The sequence below is a fragment of the Tursiops truncatus genome, chromosome 7 (genome assembly GCF_011762595.2).
Source record: "Tursiops truncatus isolate mTurTru1 chromosome 7, mTurTru1.mat.Y, whole genome shotgun sequence".
Classification (NCBI taxonomy): Eukaryota; Metazoa; Chordata; class Mammalia; order Artiodactyla; family Delphinidae; genus Tursiops; species Tursiops truncatus.
The window spans coordinates 3,075,921-3,103,863 of record NC_047040.1 but is presented as its reverse complement, the minus strand read 5'-3'; the positions used below and the strand labels follow the sequence as shown (position 1 = coordinate 3,103,863).

At 45.6% G+C, this 27,943-nt stretch overlaps 1 protein-coding gene across 38 annotated transcripts in view; it reads left to right on the top strand.

The window, feature by feature from the left end:
* The window catches only part of LRRFIP1 (LRR binding FLII interacting protein 1), a 143,839-nt gene extending 116,304 nt beyond the window's left edge, over window positions 1–27,535 (top strand). For 25 of the 38 annotated variants that reach the window (XM_073807043.1, XM_073807047.1, XM_073807059.1 and 22 more), the window contains 9 exons: window positions 695–730; window positions 1,175–1,300; window positions 2,893–2,964; window positions 4,708–4,878; window positions 7,669–7,761; window positions 8,715–8,807; window positions 9,972–10,064; window positions 11,369–11,510; window positions 13,404–16,391. In XM_073807043.1, the coding sequence (XP_073663144.1) occupies window positions 695–730; window positions 1,175–1,300; window positions 2,893–2,964; window positions 4,708–4,878; window positions 7,669–7,761; window positions 8,715–8,807; window positions 9,972–10,064; window positions 11,369–11,510; window positions 13,404–15,103 (2,526 nt within the window). In that variant the 3' untranslated portion in view covers window positions 15,104–16,391. Of the gene's footprint in view, window positions 1–694; window positions 731–1,174; window positions 1,301–2,892; window positions 2,965–4,707; window positions 4,879–7,668; window positions 7,762–8,714; window positions 8,808–9,971; window positions 10,065–11,368; window positions 11,511–13,403; window positions 16,392–21,305; window positions 21,356–22,907; window positions 23,026–23,572; window positions 24,147–24,745; window positions 24,851–26,674 lie in introns of those variants that run through there. The other 13 variants (XM_073807071.1, XM_073807068.1, XM_019923471.3 and 10 more) reach the window with 7 other exon arrangements.
* The last annotated feature ends 408 nt before the right edge of the window (window positions 27,536–27,943 follow it).

The window sequence follows — 27,943 nt, the reverse complement described above, 5'->3', positions numbered from 1 at the left end:
ACATCTGGGTGTCTGTCTCAGAATGTTTACACTGGAATTTTCACGTTGACTCAGTTACTCAGAAGCAGTGGGAAAGCTGCAGCTGTGGCTCCACTGCTTTCTCTTGCTTTGGAGACCAAGTGTAGTGAGAGTCAAACTTAAAACTGTGTGGTTGCATCTTCCAGCCCCCAGAACGCTGGTCATATTCTCACGTTCCGATCATAGTCATTGTGGTGGGTGAACGAGGCTGGTGCCTGTCCTGTCCCACACTGTGTCCTGCACACATGTAGAAACTGGTCAAGTCATCCTGTTCAGTTCATTCACAAATCATCTTCCTGTGGAAGTTGTGAAAGTTGAAAAGCCACACGGTGAAATTCAGCCCGGCTCACTGAGCTGCCCGTGGGCCACGGCTGTGACACCGGCGTATCCGAGAGTCTCATGGCAAAGGAGTGTTTAAAATCACAAAGGGGGGGAGGATCCCACATGCCGCGGGGCGGCTGGGCCCGTGAGCCGTGGCCACTGAGCCTGCGCGTCTGGAGCCTGTGCTCCGCAACGGGAGAGGCCACAGCAGTGAGAGGCCCGCATGATGCAAAAAATAAAAAAATAAAATCACAAAGGAAGCTGATGCTTTATTTTATTATTCTCTTACCCCCTGAATCCAGATTCTCCGTTTAATGCTTTTAAGTATTTAATATTTATCCATTTTCCTCTCCAGGTTGAAGAGAGACCAGAAAAAGACTTCACGGAGAAGGTAAGGAATTTCTGTAGAGCTTTATACTGTGTCATCTATAAACCACGAGGGTCCCGAAATTTATGGATGAAACTAACAAGAAAATATATTGCTTGATCTTTAATAAAGAATTTCACCATGGAGTGAACAGGACTAGTGGGTGGCTCACCAGGCAACACACAACCTTTGGGGTCCCCGGGGCCGGGGTCACTTCCAGCGTGCATGTTAAACCTGCAGAACGGTGAAGGAATTCACGACGGGCCCAGCCATGGAGCTTACGGTTACTCCAGACAAACCCTGAGCGTCCATGAGGCCCCTCGAGGTGAACCTCTTTTTCTTGCTCACCACAAACCCACCGAAGATATTGCAGTTTGGAACCCGAATTCAAGTAAAGGTACCATCCTAGTAGACTGAGAAATAATCCTGGTTTGGGCTGAAATCCCATTTGCTCTTGCCACTTTGCAGGGGTCTCGGGGGCTGCCTGGCCTGTCTGCAGCCACACTGGCCTCCCTGGGTGGGACTTCCTCTCGAAGGGGCAGCGGGGACACCTCCATCTCCATTGACACTGAGGCCTCCATTAGGGAAATCAAGGTAAGACCCTCTACTTCCGCGTGACCTAGAGAAACCTTCTGTGAAAATCAGTCTTCAAGTAAAGTAGGATTTAATTTGTGAAGTTCCAGCTCTTTCTTCTCCGTCTGGTCTCCCCTCCCTCCCATTAAGCTTGGTGTTCTAGTAACAGTAGGGCCCGGCCTGGTTCTTGTTCTGCAAGGAGCCGCCCCGACTTCCCCGCCCCGGTAGGGCCAGCACACCTGCGCTGGGATCTTTCAGCTCCCCGGGCACACCTGGGCGAGACCCCTCACCACGCTGCCCTGAGGCGCTCAGCCACCTCTGTACACAGAGCAGAAGTGGACATTCCGCCCACAGCACTGGAAGGTGCTGGACACGGATCACTCGCTGCCCCCGACAGTACCACCCTGCCCTTCGCGCATCCCCGCCCTCTGCCTGCAGCGTGCCCTTCCTTTCCCTCTGTCATATGCGTAATATGCCTTCAGTAGACCCCATCATGGTATTTTAGTGATTTTTCCTTCTCCCACTAGTCTGTGGACACTGTTCTCTGTTACATCCTCAACACTGAGTGTGTGACAGACAAATGGGCCTCTGCTTGTTAAAGTCACTAGGGACGTTGCATCTGAAAAGGAGACTGTGCAGAGGGGAGGCCGAGTCACCAGACCTCGTGTCCTCTGGAGAGAGCGCCAAGGACAGGGAGGCTCTTCCGGGGCACCAAGGGCAGGGAGGCTCTTCTGGGGCACCAAGGGCAGGGAGGCGCTTCCGGGTCAGGTTTGGCTTCATTTAGGGACGAGCTTTCTAGTAATGAAAACTGGTGAAAGGGACCCAGCTTCCACTGGTGCTACCTGAACAGATGGATGGCATTTGCCAGGGAGGCCAGAGAAGAGCTTAAGCATCAGGGCCGGTGGGACTAGGTCCCCCTGCAGACGCCTTCCAACTCCTGTGCTTTATAAGAACAGTGTTTTGACTTCTGTTCCTGAAATGTCCCTCCCTGTGTGGTCCCTCGGCCTCCTGCAGCCCTTTGGTCATCCTTTCCCGCCTTGAAGTGGAGTTGGCTGCAGTCATAATCTGCATCTGGTCTTGGGGTTGTGAGCATGACTCAGTCGTTCAGTAAGGATTCATTGCAACTCCAGCTCATGCCAGACACCAGCCCCTGGGAATGTGTCAGTGAACGAGACGGGAAAGTAGAGTCCTTGGCCTCTGTAAGGGCAGGGACAAGGCTTTGCTGATTTCTGTCTTCCGTATCTTACTGTGTGTAGCACAGAGCAGAACTCAAAGAGCTTGAATGAACTGTTAAGTATGAGTAAGTTAACCTGTTCCATTTTCAGAAGCTCATTTTATAAAACTGCGTAAAAATATTTGAAGCCACATACCTTTGATAAAATTGTGTGAAAATATCATATGAGATACACCTACATTTTCATCTTTGTAGTGTTGAAATTCATCTTATTTTCCTTTTAACACTTAAAAAAGTTAAGCGAAGATCGCTGCTCCAACTACTCAAATAAGGAAACCGCCCAGAAGTAGAAAAGAATCAGAGAATCGCCTCTCCTTCCTTGTGGTCTCTGTCCATTTTTCCCTTTGACATCATTTGCCTTTTTTGCCATTTCCCCCAGGAGCTCAATGAGTTAAAGGACCAGATTCAGGATGTAGAAGGCAAATACATGCAGGGATTGAAGGAGATGAAGGTACCGGCTTACGGAAGTGTGGACTCACGATATTAACCCAGCTTAACTTTAAAAAATCCTACAGAAGACATTCAGACTGCATGCTCGCTCTAAAGAGGCCGCAGACTGTAGACCTCAAAGTGGCAGGAATGCTAGTAGCACGGGTGTGTGTGCTCAGGGTTTTCCCAAAGGCAGCTTTGAAACCAAGGCTCGAAAATTGTAACTCCTCATTAGCAAATGTTACTAACATGTTTCCTGGTGCATGTCTTGGACTCACCTCCCCACCACACCTGGCTTAAAACCAGTTTCTCATTTCCCACAGAAGCAGACCCTACACTTGAAGAAGGGTTTTTGGTTTTCTTCACTTTCCGCAGTCCTTACATACAAGGAGGGCTTCAACTTTATTTGCTTCTCAAAACACCTGATGTCTCCCGATAAGGAAGTTCTGTTGCTGTGCTTTTGAAACACACAAATTATTTGCATACTGCGCCATTTTACTAATGGAAGCAATGTCTGAATGTGTATCTTCTCGGATTTATTTGAGTAAATAACACGGTACTCGTAGCAAGTGGCATTACTGCATTGTGCCGACCAGGAAATTGAGTTGCCAGGCTCCGTGAAGTGAGGTGGGGCATCAGGGACTTTATTCTCTGGCTTCACCGGGCAGCTCGGGCAGCTCATGAGTCTAGCAAGAGATGGTAACTCTGTTCCTTCCTTTTCAGCTCCTGAGAAAGTACCCCCAAACCAGTCTGAGTTCGGTATCCCAGGGGCGCCAAATCACATGACTAATCAGTTTCCTATTTGTCACCGCTCTTTAAAAAGGGGGGGAAATTAAGATTCTGGCTTTCAACTCCTACTGGAGTTGGAAAGAGAGCCATGGAACAGCGCAGGAATCACTGGTCCCACCTGAAATCCTTGCCCTGGTTTGCAAGTGCAGGCGAGAGCAGCGCTGGTCTCCGCAGAGCCTCCTGGTAGCACCTGACACACGCCCAACCCGCCAGTGCCCGCCTTTCTGTAGCTCAGGGTCCTCTGCACCTGGGATGCTGCTCTGTGTTCTCCCAGAGTCGTCTCCCGCTGGTCTGTGCTTCAGGGTCCACACGCTGCGGTCCCCTGTGGCCTGCCCTGCCGGTGTGTGAGCCCCGGGGTTGAGGGGGGCATGTTTACTTTGCAGGCCTCTTTCCCTGGTTGTCTTTTCAAAGGAATGAGCTTTGTCTCTCCAGGACCTACCCAGTGAGGCCTGTGTACCTTGTTGAGTTTTCCTATGGGTTGAACATGTGAACTTCCACTTAAGCCTTTCCTGGTTCATAAGCCCCAGTGGGGACAGTGGGCCGCTGGCGGCAGGTGTTCTACTCCCCCTCCCCAGCACTGGCTCTGTCCCAGGTTCTGGTCACGTGTCTTGAGTGGTTACTTCAGACACCTGTACAGCGGGCTACAGAATCAGATTCCCACAGCCAGGGCTCTGCTGCCTCTGTGACCAGAGCCCCTTCCACCCAGCGTCCCCCTTGTCCTGATGACTGTAAGTTATCTTCGCCCCTACACACAGTTAATAACTTATTTCCTGAGTCATGAGAATCGGAACAAATTGAAAAGGGAGACTTTGGGGGCATTTCAAATTGCCATGTGTTTCTTCTTCTGATTCATTTGCTCCCAGAAATAAAGTCTAAATTTAGGGCTGCGTTTTTGGAGGTTTTGTTAAAAATACTGAACTAATCTGTGTTTCTGTTTCCTTACTACAATTTCGAAAACGTGACCTATTTTCTGCAGGACTCACTAGCAGAAGTTGAAGAAAAATATAAGAAGGCCATGGTTTCCAACGCTCAGCTAGACAATGAGAAGACAAACTTTATGTACCAGGTCGATACGCTAAAGGACATGATGCTGGAGCTTGAAGAGCAGCTGGCTGAGTCCAGGCGGCAGTACGAGGAGAAAACCAAAGTATGTGCTAGTGCGAGAAAGAAGGGTGGAGTGTATATATATGTAAACGCTATATGTAATTACGGACGGGAGAATATATAGATATATAAATGGTGTATGTAAGGATGGTAGAATATATATATAAATGATATATGTAAGAATGGGAGAATATACAAGTAAATGGTATGTATAAGAATGGGAGAATATATATATACACAGGCATATGTATATAAATGGTCTATGTAATTATTGTAGACTATATAAATGGTATGTATAAGGATGGGAGGATATACCTACGGTATAGGTAAGAATGGTAGAATATGTGTGTGTGTGTATGTATATATATTTGGTATATGGTATCTACATATTATACGTGTGTATGTATATATTTGCGTGTGTGTGTTTTTTTTAAAAACAATAGTTCTCCACTTGCCCTGGAAGCCCAAACATATAAGAATACCATGCTCTTTGCTGAGGGACTTGCAGTATTGGTATGCACAATTTCAATATGTAAACTAGAGACAATTTTACTAGGAGGACATTTGTGTGTTTTGCATATCAGGTGAGATCATAACCATGAAAACACCTGCCTACGAAGGACCCAGCATGCTTGGACAAAGCACAGTTAGAGGCTTCAAGATTTTCCTGTTAATATACATTTCTTCATTCTTACTTTGTTATCTCAACACCAGAGAGAAATAGTTGCAAGTATCAAGGATTTTAAGAAAATTATATTCATTTGTTTTCTGCTGATTGGGAAAAGCCATGGTTCCTCCACTTGAGAATTAAAAACCTTCATTAACCTCAGAAAAGGGTAGAATCTTATTTGGGCTTTCATGAAGAACCACTGGAATTAATATGTTAACTTATGTTATCAACAAAAAGCGTGAGCATATGTTGAAATTAATGACAGTAGGCTGATTTGGTGAAGGCTGGGCTTAGCTGTTCTTTGTGAGACAGCAAGACATACTTGTTTTTCATATTTTAAGGAATTAGCTGGTTTTTCAAATCCTAGAATATTATCCAGTTTTTCAGAGTTGCTGAGATAAATAGAAAATTTAATTTGTGAGTGTCATTATCTTTTTTTTTCCTAACTAGCTATATCCTCTAAATCCCAAGGGTTGAAGCCAAATACCATAACAACTCAGGGGCCTCCTTCTTTCACTACTGTAGTTGAGTTAGAAGCTAAAGAAGAATTTTGTCCATGAAGTTCCTGGTAACTGAACTCTGAAACAAAGGAGAAACTTTTCATGAGACCTGATGTCATGAAAGCTTTCTTTGAAACTAATTCATAATTTAGGAGCAGAGAGCGTATTCTGAACCCACTTGGGTGGAACAGTACTGTAATGCCTTCTAAATTACTCCTAGAATGCCCTCATTTAGGCATCAGGAAGTAGACCAAGAAGCCCCAAATCCAATTCCAGAGAAATGGGGTGATCCTGGAATGTTGACCCAAGGTGGAGACCATGGGCGAAGCGAAGCCCGACAGACATGTCTTTGTCACAGCTAGGAGGATCCAGTCACCCCCAGACTTCAGAAAGTGGGTGAGCACATGATGCCAGGATGAGCTAAGGTCAAATCCCTTCTAAAATAACTGGTAACGAATTGAGGGAAGGTGTTCCCTGCTGTTCCCTAAACTGCTGGCAGCTAGGTGGGTACCACACCATCGTCAGGGACTGCGCTGCTGTGCTGTGCTGAGTGGGAGACGAGAGGAGCGTGTTGCCCGGTTGCAGGGATGAGTCTCATGCAGGGAAGGGTTGGACTGGGGGAGCGGCTTTGTGCTGACAAGGGCTTTGCTTCCCCCGCCTGTTTCTGTTTTGTCTCTGAGGTACAGAGCTGGCCGCCTACTGTTAGTGAGATAAACTTGCCAAGGTAGACCATCCCTTTTTGCCCCAAAGAGTATTCATCGGCATATTTCAGACTCAGGGATGATTTTATTACCACTCTTTGCAAAGCTGCCTCCTCCAGGCCTTCAGCAGACAGCTTGGGGGCCTTCCCAGGGCACGGCTTACCTGTAAAGAAATCGGGTCATACTGTCAGCTGTGCCAACTCCTCAGGTTAATTTTTTTTTTGAATTTTTGAATTTTATTTTATTTATTTTTTTATACAGCAGTTTCTTATTAGTCATCCATTTTATACATATTAGTGTATACATGTCAATCCCAATCTCCCAGTTCATCCCACACCACACACACCCCCGCCCCTTTCCCCCCTTGGTGTCTATATGTTTGTCCTCAGGTTAATTTTACAGTAGATCGTAGGGTTGTCTTCTAGAAAATCCAGAGAAACTGGTTCATGTTGTTAAAAAGGCCTTGAGGGCTTCCCTGGTGGCACAGTGGTTAAGAATCTGCCTGCCAATGCAGGGGACACAGGTTTGAGCCCTGGGCCAGGAAGATCCCACATGTAGCAGAGCAACTAAGCCCGTGCGCCACAACTACTGAGCCTGCGCTCTACAGCCCGCGAGCCACAACTACTGAGCCCCTGTGCCACAACTACTGAGCCTGCGCACCTAGAGCCCGTGCTCTGCAACAAGAGAAGCCACCACGATGAGAAACCGGCGCACCGCAATGAAGAGTAGCCCCTGCTCGCCACAACTAGAGAAAGCCCGTGCGCAGCAACGAAGGCCCGTGCACAGCCAAAACTAAAAACAAAAAAAATAAATAAATTTATTTTTAAAAAAGGCCTTGAAAACTGTGATGACATGGTAACAGGTAATTTGTTCCAGGTAAAGGTAAATCATAAGAACGTGAACTAGAGTGACAGAAAAATGTGATTCCACTGGAACTTGAACGTTCTTCTCCTCCCTTATAGGAATTTGAAAGGGAAAAGCATGCCCACAGTATCCTCCAGTTTCAGTTTGCTGAGGTGAAGGAGGCCCTGAAGCAAAGAGAAGAAATGCTTGAGGTGAGTAGTTTTTCCCGTTCTTCTTTTCTGTTCTTTTCTTCTCTTTGTGTGTGACTTACGAGCATCTTGCTGGGTCATGACTAAAGCTACCAGTTTTCTTGAAAATTGAGTTTAGGCGAATTCTCTATGCCTCATTTGAGGAGACAGTTCCTTTTATTAGTGAAGATTCTCATTCTTTGGTGGTTTTGTGTTTGTTTGAGGAGGTGTGGCAGACCGAATAATGCCCCCCAAGATGCCCATGTCCTAATCCCTGGAACTGTGACTATGTCACCTTACTCAGACAAAGGGACTTTGCAGATGTGATTAAGTTAAGGACCTTGTGATGGGAGATTATCCTGTATCATCTGTATGGACCCAGAGTGATCCAAAGGGTCCTTGCAAGAAGGAGGCAGGAAAGTCAAAGGCAGCATAGGAGATGTGACCACGGGGGCAGAGGTCAGAGCCACGTGAGGAAGAGGCCACAGACCAAGGACTGTGGGCACATCTAGGAACTAAAGAATGGCAGAAATAGCTTCTCCCCTGCCCCAAGCCTCCAGAAAAGAGCCCAGGCCTGCCCATGCCTTGGGGACACCATAAGACTCATTTTGAACTTCTGAGCGCCAGAACTGTAAGAAAATAAGTTTGTGTTGTTCTAAGCCACTGAATTTGTGGTAATTTGTTACAGCGACAAAAAGAAACTAATACAGACTTGACTTTTTACTTTTTTAATTTGGTTAGAACTCTAGTGCCTGTAAGTGAGAAGTTCACTCCAGCTGGTTTTCTTCCTACTCTTGGAGCTGGGGAAAAGGACAAGGATAAAGTCCCTGCATCCTGAGAACGAACTCGGGATCAGTGAGAAAAAATGGTGCCGGGACCTCCAAGGGCGCTTGCTGGCTCATGGGTTGTCTACACTGCAGAGTTGCTTCCCGTTTAACCCTGTATCTGCTTTCTTTCTATCTGTTCCTATTCTTCAGGAAATCCGACAGCTACAGCAGAAACAGGCGAGTTATATCAGGGAGATTTCTGATCTTCAGGAAACAATAGAATGGAAAGACAAAAAGATAGGGGTAGGATTCTCAAGTCTTTGAAATCGGTTCAAGTGGGCAGTCTGCTTAGCAAATTGAATGCTTTCAGAATCTTTGGTGTGCAAAAAGGCTTGTATGAGTTTGCATGTGACCCCCGTGGGACACAAAACGAATAAAAGAGAGACTACATGAACTTACCCAAATTGACATTAACTCCACATTGGAAGTGGACTTCCAATGTGGAGATTCTCCTTTGGTCAGCATTCCCGGGCTCCCTGCCTGCCTGTGAGCAGCCGGCGGCACAGAGATCAGAGGAGTGAGGAGCCTGCTGGGCGGGTCCACGCGTGGAGGCTCAGACCTCCTGGAATTCCCTGTCCCGTGTTGCCTGGGCTTTTTCTCCAAGGGCTTCGAGGAAGCTGCAAGGTGGCAGGTGCTGTGCCTCACGCATCCCCACCTTGAGCCTCCCCAGGGAGATGTCAGCCCCTCTCGCTCCACAGGGAAAGAAGAGGCAGCCCATCTGCATTTAGGAGTGACGAGTAGGGAGCAAAGAACACGCTTACTAAAGTGACAGCTGTGCTCCGCGATGCCAAATGGCTTCCCAAACACGGCGACTCACTCCCCACGGCTCTGATAGCAATCTCTAGATGTTGAAGCGAACGTCAGCGCCTTTACAGCGTGCAGCTGCACCTTGCCTTCACTCTGATACGCTCACCGATGCTTATTTAAGATCTCGTGTGCATGTCTGTGTGTGTTTGCCTCAGGACCACTTTACATTTATCTGTGACAACAAACACCGAGAATCAACGTACAAAAACAGTCTAAATGACTAAAATAGTTGTCACTGGGGGTTTGTAAACGTTTCTTCTTTTCCTTTATTTATCCCTCATTTAAATGGGTGCATGGCTTCTGTTCCTTCTCCAGCTATGCCGTGAAACCGCAGACTAAGCCGGGAGAGGGTGTAAAGCAGAGAGCATCCTTCAGAACGTTAACGTCTCTCAGGGAGCATGCACAGTGACGTTTCTTGGCTGGCGTAAACTGAGTGCAGAGCTTAACACTGCATTGTGTTTGTATCTTTAAGCATAGTCTATCGAATGCCCTGCCGGTGTTAGCCTTTTACAGAGTAGAAGCCTCCTTCCTAGTCCTGCTTCTGAAGTCGTCTGCTCACCTGTGCGAATCTTCTCTCTCTTTGCTCCGCTACACACTCAGGCATTAGAGAGGCAGAAAGAGTTCTTTGATTCCATAAGGAGTGAACGAGACGATCTTAGAGAAGAAGTAGTCGTGCTGAAAGAGGAATTAAAGGTATGAAGCCAAAGTACAGTTTTTAAAAATCCAGGCGACAACAGCAAATTCCAGGATTCTCAAGGATGAATGTGTGTGGATAGTGGTGTTCATTGATTTTATGTCGTTGATTTTAGTTCTGTTAATAAAATCAAATCCTGGGTTAACTGACCCCCAAAGAGACATGTGAAGTCAGTGTAGATTCCGGGGGGCGTGCCTATTGTCTTTAGATGTTTATAGGCATATCTGATCTTGGAAGCACCTCTGATTTCCAAGAGTTTTTTTGATAGGCTGTCTAAATTTTTTCTCAAACTCACCAGTAAATCCTCCAGGACATTACTCCAAGTTAGAGAGTGTATTTCTTTCTTATATTAAAGTCTCGAACATGAGGACCTCTGTAGCTGGGCAGTGGCGTGGCTGACGCTAGTTAGACGTGGAGACCCCATGGATGGTAGGAAAGTTCTGTCTGGGCCATGTCAAGGGGTCTTCAGCTGCTGGCTGGAACCTGAGTAAAATAAACCAACGGGCAGCAGCGGGGGTCAGAGCTCTGGGTGGACTCTCGACACCGTAGAAGGCGGTGTTGAGTCTAGGGGGTATGGCCACGGGCTGGCGCCTGCATCGCCAATGGAAACATCCATGTCAGCTACTTACAATGAAGGGTCAAGGCCAGAGCAGTAAAGCCAGCAGGGAACAGGCTTAGAGCTCACATTCGCAGTGCTGCTTCTAGCCAGGGTGTGAGTACAGGGTTGGGAATTCCTCCAAGCAGAAGAGAAAGAGCTATGGGTGGCAGGAGCGGGTAAGGGAGGGGGTGATCCCAGGTGAGGGGGGCATCCTGGCGTTGTGAAGCGTCGCCGGGTTTAAAGTGTTTTGCTGTGTAGTGAGCACGAATTGTATTTCTTTCGAATGTCACAAACCTTCCATCCAAGTTTGATCGTTCCTCTCAGAACACGTACATATTTCTTTATCTCTGTCCTTTTAAAGAGCACAGCCGGGGTTTTAGAGGTAAAGACCACTCTGTAGTGGTTTGCTCGATGCTCTGCTTTCTGGCAGCCTGCAGTGAGAGAGGATGCCCAAGGAAGGTGTTTCGTCACCAGCACGCTAAGACGTGGATGGGAACATGTAAGGAAGGACCCTTGGAGGAAGACGTCCCAGATCAGTGTGTGTTGATAGAATATTTGCAGGGGTGCAGCCTAGCGCTCCTCTGTCTCTGTAGAGTTTTCCTCTGCTTAGGGAAAAATAGGGGTTTTCTTAATTATTATTTATAAAAGAAAGTTTAACCTAATATCACTTAGTGAGTATTACGATGAGCCTGTTTTTATTCCCAGAAACATGGAATAATCCTAAATTCAGAAGTAGCTACCAATGGAGAGACTTCAGACCCTCTAAATAATGTTGGCTACCAAGGTTCTACAAAGATGACAAAGGAAGAGTTAAATGCCCTCAAGGCAACAGGGGATGGGACGCTAGGTAAGTACTTGTTTTCCTTTGATCCTCGTGTCTTCCAGTCAGCACTGGTTCACCTTCCATGCATTGGTAGAGTTGACATAATCATCACTGATCGATTAACAATCACCCAGCATGCCCTTCGTTCTGTCACTTCATGGGAACTTCCTTGTCAAACGATGCCATCACCCACGTGTGTTGTCCAGCATGTACCTCTGTTCAGTGCTCACCACCGATGGCTTAAGACTACGTTTCTTTTGCTTCTCAAAGCTGCCAGCGAGACTGTGAATACAAGCAAAATAATCTCAAAATTAAGTGACCGTGTTGACGGTTCTGTTGTATTTGTTTTTCTTCAGTTATGTGCCAAACACGGCGTTGTGACTCATTCTGTTACAGAATTGTCAAAAGATCAGAATAGCAGAGCCGTAAAGTAAGTTAGTTGACTGTATTTGCAAGCCAGTGCTGCAGATCCCGTGCACCATTAAGCGTTTTGAGAGTCTGAAGGGCCTGTGGACAGCAGATGGACAAGTAGCCCTGGGTGTAGGTGAGATGGACGGGGAGCCCTGGGTGGTGAGTGCGGTCATTGCGGAGGGCTTTCCCTACCAGCAAGAGTCTGAAAACGTCCGCCCCTTTGTCAGAGGTGATGTTCCTTTGTATGTCACATTTTTGCTTCTGAAAGAATGTAAATTGGGAAACCCAATATATTGTAGGAATATTTTACACAGTTTTCAAATATCTGAAAAGATTCACCAGTTAATATTTGTTGTAATATACTTGGCTTTGGGATAAACCTTCTGCATGTGGTGGGCCGCCTGAAGTTGTAGCCAGCAAATAAGGCCTCGCTCACAACCATTTCCAGCTTTTCACAGTGAGGCTGAGATAAGGTCAGGGACCAAGGCTGTAGTTTCCACTTGGAAGGTTCTTCATGGACATGAAGAAACCTGTAGGCCCCAGCTTCCCAGAACTGGCTTTCCGGGAAGGTGCCTCATTACCCTGATGACTATTCAAGAAACACAGCTCTTTTCATTGTGTCAGAGTTGCTGAGGGAAGATAAACTGATGAATGTCCATCCTACCTTTATGTTCCCTACCTGAGCAGCTAGAATTTATCATGCTGCTCTTGTTCAAATATACATCTTATAAATCCTTGATAACTGTTGTGTAATGAACACTTAAAGGACTAGAAACGTCCGTTTTGTAAGTGGTCTTCGTGTGTTTTTTTTTTTTTTTTTTTTTTTTTTTTTGCGGTACGCGGGCCTCTCACTGTTGTGGCCTCTCCCGTTGCGGAGCACAGGCTCCGGACGCGCAGGCTCAGCGGCCATGGCTCACGGGCCCAGCCGCTCCGCGGCACGTGGGATCTTCCCGGGCCGGGGCACGAACCCGCGTCCCCTGCATCGGCAGGCGGACTCTCAACCCCTGCGCCACCAGGGAAGCCCTGAATGTTTCTTTTAAAAATTATTTGAAAGCTGCTCTCAGAGCTGCGTGATATTCAGTGCAGTTTGACAGCTGGAAAAGTAGGAGCGGTCCCCGTGTGCATCCAGAAATGAGAATGGGGACCACGAACCTTCCGTCCTTCTGAATCCCCTCATCTTGGAGAGTGTGGCTGCCTGATCCAGAGCTCTTTCTTACTTGTTAAAACTTAACTTCACCTTTGAAAGTCAGTTCACCCCAGGTGGCACCAGCAGCCGCTCTTGCCTTTGACGTGGCGGCAGTGGCCTCCGCTGATCCAACGTTTGCTAACGCGATGGCTGCTTTGCCGCACAGAACTGGCAAAGGCTTCTGTCCGTGCGCTTCTCTGATGGCTCTCTCTCTTAGGAGCGGGGTTGGCTGGGAAAGAGAACATGTGTTTACATTGTAATGTATGTTGTGTGGTCAACCACGTCATGGGGTCCCTTCAATTTTCTCAATGGTCTTTTAGGAAGAGCCAATGAAGTGGAGGTGAAAGATGAAATGGTGGAGAATGAGGGGAAAAGAGAGATCTTGCAGAACACTGAGCAGAGACAGCACAAAGAGGACCCAGGAGAGGACTGTGTGGACACAGAGGTGTTACATCCTGGTGACAATGCCGAGGACCAGAGAGCCTCTGAAGACAGTGCCCCCTCCCCAGGAACGTTAGTAAATTCTGGGAACGAGGAACAGGTTCAAAGCCAGATTCTGGAGAACACTTCCTTCTTTGAAAGCACACAGCAGGTTGAGTCAAGTGAGGTCATAAACAGTGAACTAGATGGTGAAATCCCAGGTCCTGGGATTGGGCAGCGCGGCAGTAATGCCTTGGATACCAAAAACCAAAGTAAAGAATCTGCAGAAGAGTGGGAAAAAGAAAAACAGGAAGATTTTGAAACCAACATGGAAGAGATTAGCGTAGGACCACGTCAGGAATGTGCTCCTTTGCAAATATCTGAAGTTGGAAGGGAGAGCAGTGCAGACACTGGGGAGCAGAGTGGGAACCCCACAGAGGCTGTGCCGGAGGCAGAGCTCACTGGGTTGGGGGAGCAGGTGGGCACAGTAGCCTCAAGTCCTCCAAGGGGTATCGATGACACAGTGAGTCACCGTGAAAAGTGTGAGGTAGATGCTCCGGAAGGCTTGGACCCAAGCTCAGGGCATGATTCAGAGAAAGAACTCACCAGCCAGGAAGTAGCTGAGCCCAAGGAGGTCCCGATTCAGAGCACAGAGGTAGGTGGAGAGAACAACGAAGGGGAGGGTAACGGAAGAAAATTAAGGGATGAGAAACCCATCAAGCTGGAAGTCCAAGCCATTCCTTGTTCTCCAGAAGCCAGAAGCAGCCCTCAGGAGGTGACAGGTCCAAGTACGGTAGATGCTGAAAGCGAATCCCTAGATGTGAAAGAGCCCGATGAGGAAAAGAACGACCAACAGGGAGAGGCACCGGATTCGTCGCCCAAGAAAACGAAGAACAAGAAAAAGAAAAACAAGAAGAAAAAATCCCCAGCGCCTGTAGAAACCAAAGAGGTTCAGAAAGAGTTAACATTTCAAAACCCAGATTTAAGTGAAGTGAACGAAGAGCAGGTCGAACTTACTGACAAAAAGCCAGTTGTAGACGCGCAAAATGAGGTCACTAAAAACCCAAAACAGGACGCCGCGGCAGGAAGCAGTGAAAACGCCGATGGTCCAGAAAATCCTAAAACTGAGTTGGATGGAGGACTTCAGCAAGACGATTATGGCGTAAACACTAAGACAAGGAAAGCAGTAGCTGATGGAGACACGTTGGATTTTGAAGATAATACAGTTCAGTCATCAGGCACCAGTGCCAGTAATAAAGAATTAGAGGAAGGGGCTAGAAAAGATGATGCTGAGGAAGACGGCACCGCTCCCAGCCGTCCTCCAGGTCCAGACAATGAGGAAGTGCCAGGCAGCGCCCTGCTCCAACATGAAGGTCCCTCGAAGGACATTAACGATGCCTGTCGAACAAAAGGCACAGGAGAGCATGTGACATCAGAAAATCGAGGCCACACAGTCAGGAAGGTTTCAGACAGCGTTAGTCTAGAAAATGATGACGTGGCACCAGCAGGCGAGGTGGGGGACTTTAATTCAGAAAGCAAGGAAGAGATGACAGGTGGACACGGGAAGGGCAGAAACAAAGAGGACTGTGCCTTGTCGTAGGTTGAGGCGGGGTCTTAGGGGGGGACCAGGACTGCACAGCAAGTCCAACTGTGAGAGACTCCACCGGTGAGACACAGAAAATGTTCTAGATTGGTATAGACGCACCGAATGCCAATCCACCAAGTTATCTAATCCTTGAAGCTGTAGACTGTTACCTGTAGATTTCTATTTCATCACTAAGGTTATCACCCAGATGAGAAGGACACTTCTCTTATTGGAGTTAGTTCTAATGGAGAGCGTTCCGAGAGCATCAAACAATAATGTACACTGTTTTATTTCTGCTTAAAATCAGCATCAAAATATTTAGCTTTGGCCTTAAGCTGATATGAATGTGCATATTCTTGACCAAATGTATCAACATCTAATTGAAGCGACCAAATAGTCTCCTGAGATTTCCGCATTATGAGTATGATTTAAATGAAGGTGTCTCATTTAAATGTATGTGCTTTCATATTTGATCTTGATATGTATAGTATAACCTGTATGGTATTTTATTTAAAAAGTACATAAACGGCCAGACAGCACATAGGTCACTGAGTGATGAGATTTGCATGTTAGGACAATAATCAATCATGTTAGGGATAGCAAATAAACATCTTACAGCACTAGGGATAGCTTACTTGCCTTTACCTCATATAAGTATTTTATCTCAGACCAATACTTTTCGATCTCATTCTTGAGGATAACTGAATTTATTTTGTAGGAGATTTTGACTTCATGACAATTATGTACCAAAGTCATTTTATGCAAAGACTTCTTTTTTTTTTTTTTAATTCTTTTCCGGAAGAGATACATGTTGTAATTGCATTTCCTACTGCAGTATTTGGCGAGGGAGAATCATTTCTAAAATTTATGTTTTTAACCTTAAAATTACTTCTCTTTCTATTTGTCTAATCATTATTCAGTAGAGCAAGACAAAAAGATGCTATTCTTGTGCAAACTTCTGATTAGACTCTAACGGGATATTTTAAATAGTCGAATCACTTGGTATCTGGTATAAATATTTTCATTTGTTGTTTTTCAGTGTATTCTTACCAGAAATTTCTTGTTTTGATCTTCCTGAACAAGATATATATTTTCTATATAAAGAAACATTTTAAAAATAATTGTAAAGTTAAATAAAAAACCATTATAGAATATTAAAATTACAGGGGAATGTACAGTTTGAATGCTGTTGACACTTTATGAGATCATATGACTTCGTATTATTGTTACAGGATATAATTGAGTGCAAAAATGACCAATACCTCAACAAAATTTGAAATAAAAACATTTTATAATTTTACAAGCCTGTGATCACTCTTGTGCTACTTGAATTCTGACTGTGGCTACATCATATCATCTTTAATCTACTCTTATCTACTTCTGGGTTGCTAGTTCCCAATTGGGGTTCTGTGGAGGACTCATGCATAATATCCATTGTCAGTAGTGAAGAGCTTCTCTCCCGGCGTCTAGACTGGGACTAGTGTTGGACCCTCCTTGAGTAAGATCTTTCCTCGTAGAATCTCCCGTGGTCTGTGGTTGTGATGAAGAGCCCACTTGAGAAAGGTCTCCATCTTGTTGCGTTGCTTACAGGTGCCAATGCTTATTAGAATGTTTCGAAGAGGATGATGAGAATTTCAAATAAACATTGACTATTTCTGCATAAGTGTCCTGAAGCAGAGGATAATGGGACTGATCAGTTCTCTCCACTTGTGCCATATAAATAGAAAACTATGGGGCTTGCTAGAGAATCAAGTCCAAGGGCTGCAAAGGACTTTAAAGTTGGTATCTATAACTTTAGCAAAGCTGCGTTCATACCGGAAGGTACATTGGGAACAGCTCTCCTTCCTACTGCTAAAGGCCTCTGGGGAAGTGATTCAACAGCCAAACTCACTCAGTGGTGAGATCACCAAACCATTTTAACTTCTTTCCTTTCTTTCCCATGTTATTCAACAGCACATTTAAGGGCATTACTATAGGCTTCCCATCCCTCCAGCCAGCCAGCCAGCAGTCTCAAGTGTTCATCCCTCATTTAATCAATAAACATGTAAGATCACTTCCTATATGGAAGGTGCTCTGCCCATGAACAAGCACATAGGACCCAACCTCTAGTGGAAGCAACAGAGAATTGGAAAGTCAGCAAAAAGGAAGATAAGGATTCTGAAGAACCAAACCGTCCCTGATAATCTAAGAGCCTTCATTATGCACACCAATTACTCTGCTCCGAGGGCGAGATGATATTACGGCCCCACACAGTAATTAATGTGCACGTGAAGGCCCCTGAATTATCAAGAAATGGTTACCTTTGGTATATTCAGTGTAGGAAGGCGTGGAAGTACATAAGGCAATTTGGAAAGATCGCAGTGTCAAACAATTCAGACTCAGAAAAGAATCAAATGGTGACCTGTCAGCCCCAGCCCCAGAGGAACCTGGACCACTGAGGTTTCACTATAATGCAGGACAGAGAAAAGCATCGATCACTGATACTTTAAATCAAAAAGCTGGGGTATTTTTCAACCCCAAACCAGAGCATGGCTACTGTATGTAAAATGTTAATCTTCCTTCCAAAGTATGTAAGTATAACTATGAGTTTCTGTAAAACATAGGGAAAGGTAACTGAGAATTTTGAATTACAGGCTATTTTATAACATACAAAGGTTGGGAAGCAGTAAAATTTTTGAAAAGAGTGTTTGAGAATGGGATATCTTGCATTGACTACTTTGTAGAACATTGAGTGTTTCCAATTAATGGAAAACCTAATGACCTGAACATTTAAATTTCCACTGTCACTAGGACTCTGGAATGCTGCTTCTGGGTGTTTAGACAGCTTAGGGTTCCTGTTTTCCATTGATAAGATTCCTTTTCTAGGAGACCGCCTTGTATGACATGCCACCATGGCCATCAAAACAAGGGAACACAACAGTAAGATTCATTCCAAGTGTCCGGGCTCCAGAAGCAAAGGCCAGGGGCGTGTGAGCGTGCTCCGTTCAGAATATGTGCGTATCCAGTGTGCTGACCTCATACAGGGAGGACAGTCTTTCAGGAGAAAAACCTCTCGCTCTCTCCCTTTCACCCTCTCTGCCCCTCTTACATCAAAGACGAACGAATTTTTTGAGACATGAAAGGCTTCAGCTGTTCGGCTGACCTGAAGCAGCAGCTGCTGTAGGGAGTTGCCATCTGTACAGACCTCTTGAGCAGCCTGTCCCTGTTCTGCCTTTTACCGGAAGCAGGGGCGATCCTGGCATGGGAGGCTAGCCCTGGGGAAGTTGAAAACTGACCACATGGATTATAATCAAATTAAGTCAGTGCAAGGAGGGAGCAGAGAAAGGACCACACTCAGTGGATTTCTTGAGATGTCAATCTTCTGATCATTAGCTTTGCGAATATGGAGGGAGGCGACTTTCTCTGCAACGGGGAGAGGAGGCCTGAGGCCCAGGATTGGGTGAAATTAACCCACAGAATGAAAATTATCCTCCTGATAATATATTATTATGAGTAAGCTACTTACCCTTACCGTGTCTCATTTTACTCTCTGAAATTGGGGTTAGAACCTGCCTTTGAGAGTGGCGGTGTGGATCAGACCCAGTAAAGCACGGGAGAGTAAGTGCTGAGTGACCATGGTTGTTGCTGGTGGTTGACCTTCGCAGCCGGGACAGACGCAGTCACAACACGCAAGCCCCTCTGGAGCGGGGCTGGGGGTCCTGGGGCTGGCTTGCTGCCCCTGTGACGGTCTGTATGGCCTCGCCACCTTTCTTGTTTCTTGTTTCACGGGTCTCTAAAGTTCACACCAGGAAGTGTGGTGGAGTTTAATATATAAAAAACAGATTTTTAAAAAATGTAATCCTTTAACAATGTTACTAAAATAACTTTAATTGCCAATTGATTTTAACTTCCCAGTGTAAAATAAAACTCTGAGTTCGAGACAGTGTGACTTTATTTTCTTTAATGCTTATCGTTTGGGTGTTAGAGACCAACGGTGAGCAGGGCTGCTTAGTGAGTAGAGGTTTGCAGCACTCCTGATCAGTACCACAGTAATTACCAGTCATGCGTCACTGTTCACGTCACAGGTTAGACTTGTTGACTTTTAAGACTGTAAAAAAAGCAGGACTCATTTTCATTTCTCTTTTGAATTTTTTTTATTGCAGTATAGTTGATTTACAATATTATGTTCGTTTCAGGTGTATAACATAGTGGTTCAATATTTTTATAGATTACACTCTATTTAAAGTTATTATAATATAGTGACTATATTTCCTGTGCTGTATAATATACCCCTGTAGCTTATTTATTTTATACATAGTAGTTTGTACCTCTTAATCCTCTGTTCCATCTTGCCCCTCCCTCCTTCCCTCTCCCCACTGGTAACCACTAGTTACCATCTGTGAGTCTGTTTCTGTTTCGTTATATTCATTCGTTTGTTCTATTTTTCAAATTCTACATATAAGTGATAACATATACTGTCTGTCTTTCTCTGACTTATTTCAGTGCTTATTTTCTTTATGTCAAACAACTTTGCTTCTTTCTTTTTTCCAGTTTCCTGAAACTATTTAATCTTCTCCACTTCTGCTTTAAAATTTCTCTTCCTTAAAAGTTCCATTTGTCTCTCTCCATTTTTCATATTTTCCCTATAAGACTCAAGGTCAGATTGCTCTTGTTTTTTATTGTTAGCACTATTATTGCATTTTAACTTTTTTTTTACTTGCTGTCTAAGATATTTGAAGTCTTCTAATAGAAAAATAATAATAAAATTGTAAATAGATATGTGAGCCTCAAATCACTTTCTGATACATTCAGTGTTTCTTATGATGCCTGTGGTTTTTGTATATAGGAATATAAAATATACAAGATAAAATGAAAAGTGATATTGAATAAGAGAGCCAGGTTTTCAATTTATTTTTCATTTTTGTTTCAGTGTTGGGTGCATTTATGGAAGGGACAGAATAAAACATCTGTCAGAAGCAGTTTGTATGTAAATTAAAATGGAACTCAAAAGGATTATAAATGTATCTTATACGTAACATTTTCTGTTTTCATTTATGTTGTTATTGTGCCTTTAAAATAGCAATTTAGGATGTTTGGAAAAACAATTAGCGCAAACACGTAACTTGGATTAGAACGTGGATAGATGATTTTTTTTTTAATGAAAACAAAGGTGCGCTTTGTATGCATTATTTCCATTTCACACGGCTAATCAAAACCTGGGCGGTGTGAGAGCACTGCCGCCTCGGGAAGAAGAGCCAGGCCAGGAGTCCGGTCCGACTCAGAGGGCTGTGTTTAGGAAAACAGTGGGTGCAGGGGTTAGGGGTGCAGCCCTGGGGCCTTAGGAAAGCTGCTGGGCCTGGGTCCTCATCTGTAGAAGAGGGACGTGGCAGCACTGCCCGCCTGGAGGGCTTCGCGGGAGGTGGTGTGAGCGGCTGGGACAGTGCCTGGCACACAGTGAGGGCACAGCACACAGGAGCACCCACCACCATTACGTCATCCTGATTTTGCCCTGAAACTGGTGTAGGATTTTGCCCCTAAAATCCTCCCTGGGTCTTGGTTTCCTCTCTGTGCTCTGGAGAATGTATTACTCAACGCCCCTTCAGAGAGTTGTTTGGGGGATTTCTAGGTGCTTACGTGTATGCAAACTTCTGTATCTGGGGTGGGAAGAATGACAGAAACCTAAGTTATTACTGCATTCTTCCTCAAAAGAATAGCAACAAAGTGGGTTACCGGAGGTGCTGTCAGGACACTTAGGGTTCGTAAGGAGAGTCAGAACTCTGACACTGGTGAGTCTTTGAGAGAAATAAGGAAGATCAACGCTCGTGGGATGGAAACTTGGAAAGTCAAGGCTAACGAAAATGCTGGTGATATTTGATCCCGATTCTCAGTGTGTTTGTACCTTGCTAATGATGTTAAACCGTGAAGCCTTGTGAGATCTTGTGTTGCAGTGTGGTTTGGCCCTAGAGCTCTTGCATGCTAACCCAGAGTAGAAGATTAGCCTGTTTGCATGCAGCCGGATGCTGCCCTGACGAGACAAGCATGTGTGGGAGGTTGATGCAGTTCACCCCCTTGGCTGAATTCCTCCCCCGTCCTGTCTGTGGCCTCATTCGCCGTGGTACGTGTATAATACCTTCATCATCAGTTTCACTAACCCCAATGCTCCTTCTTCAGTTTAGCAATCTGCTGAAAGGGGCAGTCCATGGAGTCACCTAAACCTGTATCTTTCTGATTTCTTTAGATATTAGGTTGAAAAAGCTCGTTGATGAACGGGAATGCTTATTGGAACAGGTAACGATCTTTTTATTACTTTCCGAGTTCTGGAAAACGGGGCACCTGAAACCGGGAACCTTCCCATTCTAGCTTCTTGCTTCATCAGGAAACCCCTGATGCATCGTGGCTGAAAATAATTACCAAGCCAGCCAGTGTTCTTAATGTTCTTATCCAAGTAAAACGTTAGAAATCCTATCAGATTTCGAGAGATTGTCCCAAAGATTCAAGGCCAGGGTCTGAGTGTGGTACATGCTACATGGATTGCTGCTTCCAATAAAGATTTATGTAGAAGGCCTAGATTAAGCATTGAGAGGCAAGGGTGTTCCCCAGACATTCCAACACCCTTCCTCTTCCGCTGGCCTGTAAAAGTCAGTTTTGTAATCCCTCAGTGGTCAGCACACCTGTCCAGCAGGTATTTCTTTGTTACAGCTGATCCAAGTTGTTTTCACTATAGTTTACCTTCCTTGACCTCTTCTACCTCAAGAAATGCTACACAGTTGTCCTGTTTGGTCTTTTTCATATGCAGGGCAGTATTAAATTATTCCACAATCACTTTCTAAGGAAGCTCGATTTTTCTCATTTTCCCGCGTAAGCCTAATCAAAGGTATTTGCCTCGCTTTTTGCAAGATTTGAAGATTTCTTTCAAAATTGGGCTAAGGCACTAAATGTGGTGGGAGGATTCTCATGAAGTGCCTGTGATCTTTTAAAAACACGTGTCCATGGTAACTCTGTGCTTGTTTTCTTAGAGCAGCGCGCACTGATGGTTTGTATGTCACGGGGGTCTGCTCTGTTCCTGTCGGTGTGTGGGGGGACTTCCAACAAGTCCGCAGAGATTAGAGGTTACCAGAACGAGGGCTGGGAGACACCCCATTACATAGCAGAAGATTCTACAGTCACGGCTGCTAACTGCCATTCCAGCTACTCTGTGTGCGTGTGTCTCTCTCAGAGGGAAGAAAGCTATGTAGAGACCAGCTCTCCGCAGGTGGCAAACCTACAACCTGTTTGGGTTCCGCTGGGGACAGCACTGCTGTGCCTGGAAGGCTCCAGGTGGCCCTTCCTGGCTTTTGAGTGAATAAAGCAAAGGTGGATCGTGTACTGATTTATGAACTTGTAGATAAACACTCAGAACCGTTTTTACGGAAAATCTCCTCCTGAATTCGAGAGGAACTTCAACCTTAGAAATAACTTCTCGCCCAGAGTTACAAAACAATGCATGCCTGTTACAGTAAATAGAATTCCATTTTCATCCTGTATACTACTAGTACTTTCTAAGAAGAGTACTGACTGGCACAAGGTTTTTCATTTATTTATTTGGGTTTGTTCCTTTATGAAACGGGAGAGACTCCCCCATCTTCCTGGTGGCTCGTAATGTCTTACTACATTTCTCTCCCGCTTCATTACGGAACCCCTGTCTCTCTGGCCCCTTCGAGACACACAGAATAACTGCAAGGCAACATCGGATTGTGCTTAGTGGGTGTGGGCTTTTACGTGACATGCAGCTTCCTTTCTCACAGGCTCTCATCTCATTTAGAATCGAGAAATTAACGATTTTATTGGTGGATGTTTGCAGATTAAGAAACTCAAAGGGCAGCTGGAAGAGAGACAGAGGAATATCAGATTAGACAGTCTGCACCCGGAAGATGGGGTCTTACAAAACGGGACGGACGTGCACGTGATGGATCTGCAAAGTAAATGTCAATCCTCCTGTAGAAGAAATCCCTTTGCCATGCGCGATTTTTATTGTACTAATGCGGGAGGAGAAAAACTGTCGTGGCAAGGAACGGCCGGTGTTCCCAACGTCCCCCCAAAAGCCCTGAGTACAGAAGCACAAAGATGTTTCCTTGTGGGCTAGAACAAGGATGGGCAGGTGGGCAGAGCAAGGATGTTTCTGTCTGAGCCTAAGAAACAGAACAGGTGACCCAAAACATACACCAAGGTACCACCAGCTGACGTGCGGCTAGAGACCACGTTTACTACGCTGAATACAGTCTTTGGATCTGCCGATTGTATGGGGAGATCGGAAGGTATTTTTCCGTGCCAGGAGACTAGAAGGCGGCTTACGGGGACAAAAGCAGGCCCACTGTCTCTCCCCTTCCCCCTTCCCCCTACCATTTCTTTGCCTTCTTTGCTCAAGGGCGACGATTATAAAGTAAGGGCTTGGTTCCCAGTAACCATTGTTTTAACATTTTCAAAGCCCAAGAGCTTAACAGATTTTCCTTCTCTTTCAACCTTTAGGGGATGCCAACAGACAGATCAGCGACCTCAAATTTAAACTTGCAAAATCTGAGCAAGAGATAACTGCATTAGAACAAAATGTACGTGCACACTTGTACGCAATCACTGGCCGCCCGACTGAGGATTAACTGAAGTTTTATTTGCTAGAAAGGCTTGAAGGCTGAGGACAAAAAGAAGCAGAGAATTTTAGAACCAAAAAAAGGTCCTAAGGGGGGTAAACAAGGCAGCAAGTCTCTCCGTGTATTTCCTACAAGGAGAGGACGTGGGGAGGGAGAGGTCATAACTAGTATCTGGGCTGTTATAATTGATACTAATCCTTTATAGACAAAGTTAGTTGCAGAAAGTACCTAATGTGGTTAGGGTTTTTTTTTGACAGTTTGTTTAAAAAAAAAAAAAAAAAAAATCGGTTAATTACAAAACGCTTCATGCAGGGATGTCCCTTTTGCCTGGATTTTCCCTCTTTCCATCCCAGCCCAGCAGCTCGCTCTGGTCCCTAGATTTGGGGCACTCATGCCTCCAGCGTGCTGGGCCCGGGGACAGACTGTGTCCTAACCGAAGGGAGAGATACAAGCAGGTACTCTTGCCCCCTCCATTGTGGGTATATGTGGCTGGAACTTTCTGGAATTTTTGTAGAGACGAAGATGAGAAGCGCACCTAGAAAGCGATGCGTGTTCGGAAGCACGCCTTTGAGGGCAGGCTGAGTCTCTGGCCGCAGATGCCACCGCAGAGCCGCCTTCCGTCACCCCCCGCTCTCTGAGTTCCTTGCCTCTCTCCTCCCTTTCCTGATTCCCCACCCCCCAACCCCGGGAGAGATTAGACTGGAGCTGAGGTCCTGGTGGAGCCGTTGCCTCACCAGCCTGGTTCTGCAGGATCGACCCACATCGGGGAGAGATGGTGTCATGGGGTCTGCATGGCGGGAACCACACTTGGGACAAGGGTCAGGGAGGAAATGAGTCCCTGATAGGTGTCAGTACTGGCTTGCTCATAAATATGAACAAATAGCTTGCGTGGCTAGAACCTACGTAATAGTCCCAAATGCTAGATCATAACTATTGTCATGGTGTTTTCTCTCATTTTATCAAGTTATACCTTTTGATCTCAAATATAGTAAAGCAATCGGGGAAAGAACACAGGCCCATCAACTTATACACATGATTTCTCCTCTCCTCTCAGGTCATAAGGTTAGAAAGCCAAGTATCACGTTATAAACTGGCTGCTGAAAATGCTGAAAAGATAGAAGATGAACTTAAGGCTGAAAAACGGAAACTTCAAAGAGAGGTAAATTTTCTAGGCTATTTCTAGGAAAAGAATGGGTAATGCTATTCTAGTTGGGAGAGCAGAGGGAGGGTTTACCGCCGGGAAATCTGCGGCCGAATCATTCATTGTCACATCTGCCCAAACCTCTCTGAAGGGCTGTGCTCACACCGTAAAGGAAATTGTAGTTCAGCCAATTAGGAGCTCAGGGCCAGAATCACCTGTCAGTGGTTTTTCTGTCTACGGTGATTGCAACTATCATGCCACCATCTTCCGGCTTCTGCTAAGAAATCTGTCATTCTAACTCCTTTTAGGTGATCTTTTTTTTTTTACCCCTCTCTAGCTGCTCTTTCATTCTCTTTGCCTTTGACTTTCTACACTTCACTCTAATGTGTTAATATGTGGCTTTACTGCTATTTGTTCTGCTGGGGATATGTTGTGTTTCTTTGATCTGTGAGGTCTTTTTTCTAAATAAATTTTGGAAAATTTTCAACCACGATCTCCTTCAGTAACTCCTCTTCCCTAGACTCCACCTTCCCCCTGGGACTCTGATCAGAGGATACCAGATCTTCTCACGGACCCTCTGCATTTCTCTACCATCTGTCTTTTCCGTTCCCCATCTCCTTACCTCCCAACGTTGCATAATGTACAGTTTTTGTAGATCTTCCATTTCACCTCCTTTTGTTTCGTATTCTCATTCCTGATTGTTTCTTGTTTTGGTTCCTTTGTTGATTGTATCCTTATTTCTTTAACGATTTCATACACAGCTATTCTGCTTTCCACACTGAGGACTGAAACATGTTCAGTCTTTGGGGTCTATTTCTGTTGTTTATTGCTTCTGTTGACTCAAATGGTTTGTCCCACCATGTGTTTGGTGTTTTATGAGATTATGCTTGATTTGAATTTAGATACTTGAATTTATACTCCAGGCCTGACTTGGGGAAATTTCTACAAAAAGGGCTTCTGCTTCTGCCTCTGCTGGTGAAAGGCAGGGCAGGGCCGTTTAACCTGTCTCAGGACCCCGCCCACCCTCCTGGAGGGTTTTGGATCAGAAGCAGAACTGCAGACTCTGTTCTAATGATGCATGTCTCCACAAGCACAGGGCTGTGAACCCCCGCCTTAGGGCACCTCCACTCTGCCTCACTGCCTGCAGTCCGTGCAGCTCCCTGCTGATGTGGCTCCTGCTGTGCCCCCCAGGCTCTGTGCCCCCCAGGCTCTGTGCCCCCCTGGTTCCCGGGCACGGTCATCCTGGCCTCAGCCATTCCCACTTCGGTTTCTGGCTGCAGAGCCCTAGCAGCCAGCTGCCCGGGGCTGTGGGGATCACCTCCTCCAGCTGGTCTGGCTCAGCGCTTGTTTGTTCGTTTGCCTCACCTTCCGTGAGACCGTCACCATCCCCAAGACTGCGCCCTGTCTGGGGTCTAGCTATTTCAGAAGAGGAAGATTCCCTAGTTACTCATGAGGCCAGAATCTTGTGCCTTGTGTTCCTTTTTAAATTAGGAAATATACGTGGGCTTCCCTGGTGGCGCAGTGGTTGAGAGTCCGCCTGCCGATGCAGGGGACGCGGGTTCGTGCCCCGGTCCGGGAATATCCCACATGCCGCGGAGCGGCTGGGCCCGTGAGCCATGGCCGCTGAGCCTGCGCGTCCGGAGCCTGTGCTCCGCAACGGGAGAGGCCACAGCAGTGAGACGCCCGCGTGCCGCAAAAAAAAAAAAAAAAAGAAAGAAAGAAATACACGTATACACACGTGTAGGTATATGTGTATTTTTAGAGTCTCGGTGGGTCTGGGTCGTCATTTGTTTGTCAGTAGGCTTGGAATCCAAGCTCACTGCCTTTTGCCTTGATTTCCAGCTTCGCTCTGCATTGGACAAAACAGAAGAGCTCGAGGTGAGCAACGGCCACTTAGTGAAGCGCCTGGAAAAAATGAAAGCCAACAGGAGTGTCCTCTTGTCCCAGCAGTAAAGGCCAGCTCTGAACAGGAAATGATTGGGTGGATGGAGAGCATTGTTTCGCGCGCTGTTCTGTTGCTGTCTGGGAGCACTGCTTCTTCCCCTGCTTCCGAGAGAACACCCCTGGGGAGCACCCGGCTCGGCCCCGGGACCCCCAGCAGCAACCAGATGCCTCTGTCTGCAGACCGCAACCGGGGCTGGGGCGGCCGCTCCGAACCTGCAGGCCATTTAATAAGCACACGGGGCCGTGGAGCTCTGTTTCCGACGGTGCGGCAGCCTCTTCACGCCATTTAAAATGGTGATCAAAGTAAAGATGAAAGTGGGACTTGAGTTTTCTTTTCATGTGTCTTGCTGAACATTAAGGGGAAACGTTTCAGTGTTGGGACTTCCTTTTGTGGCAGAATCTACAATTTGAGCGACTTCAGTAGTATCTCTTAGTCTACGCTTTTCACACACAAAACACTGTGGAACCACAAGCCATTACCAAGCAAAACTCTTTCACTAGAAACAAGGGGGATGGTCTAGAAGTAAAAGTGACCTTAAGAAGACTCTTTACAGGCAACAATGAAGCTTTTCTAAGGGATTTTTGCATCAGTTCAATCAAAAGAATACTTTTTTCCAGAGTAATTAGGCAACAGCTTCACTGAAAATGACCGCTTTTCATTCGCATTATTGAATCCTTCTGTTTGGAATTGAAGTTGTTAACTTCTTTTAAAGAGTGTACTATTGGAAAAATTAAAAAATGAAATGTTGAAAGACGTCAGCAATATGGTTTTTATTTTTTCCCACTGAGAAAGAAGCTTTATTTCATACTAATTGTTCTCTCTATTTTGGATCATCTTTTTCTTTTTTTAGCGTATCAAATCAATGCACTTTTCTTTCTCTATTTAAAAAAGAAGGTGTATTCACAGTGAATAAGAATAGAACACTTATAAGAATCAGCAGTCTTAGAATAAAAAGTAAACTGAAGAAGTGACAGACCAGAGTAGAGGCAGTAACTCCAAGGACAAAAGTAAAGGACGTTGGGCTACTTGCTGATTCTCAGTTACTCTTTTGTATACGTTGGGTTTCACTTAAGGCTGGTTCAGCCGGCCAGCTTTTCAGGATATTAGCAAGTGCAAACCAAGATGACATCGTCCATAACTATACCCATTGTGGACTGCTAGACATG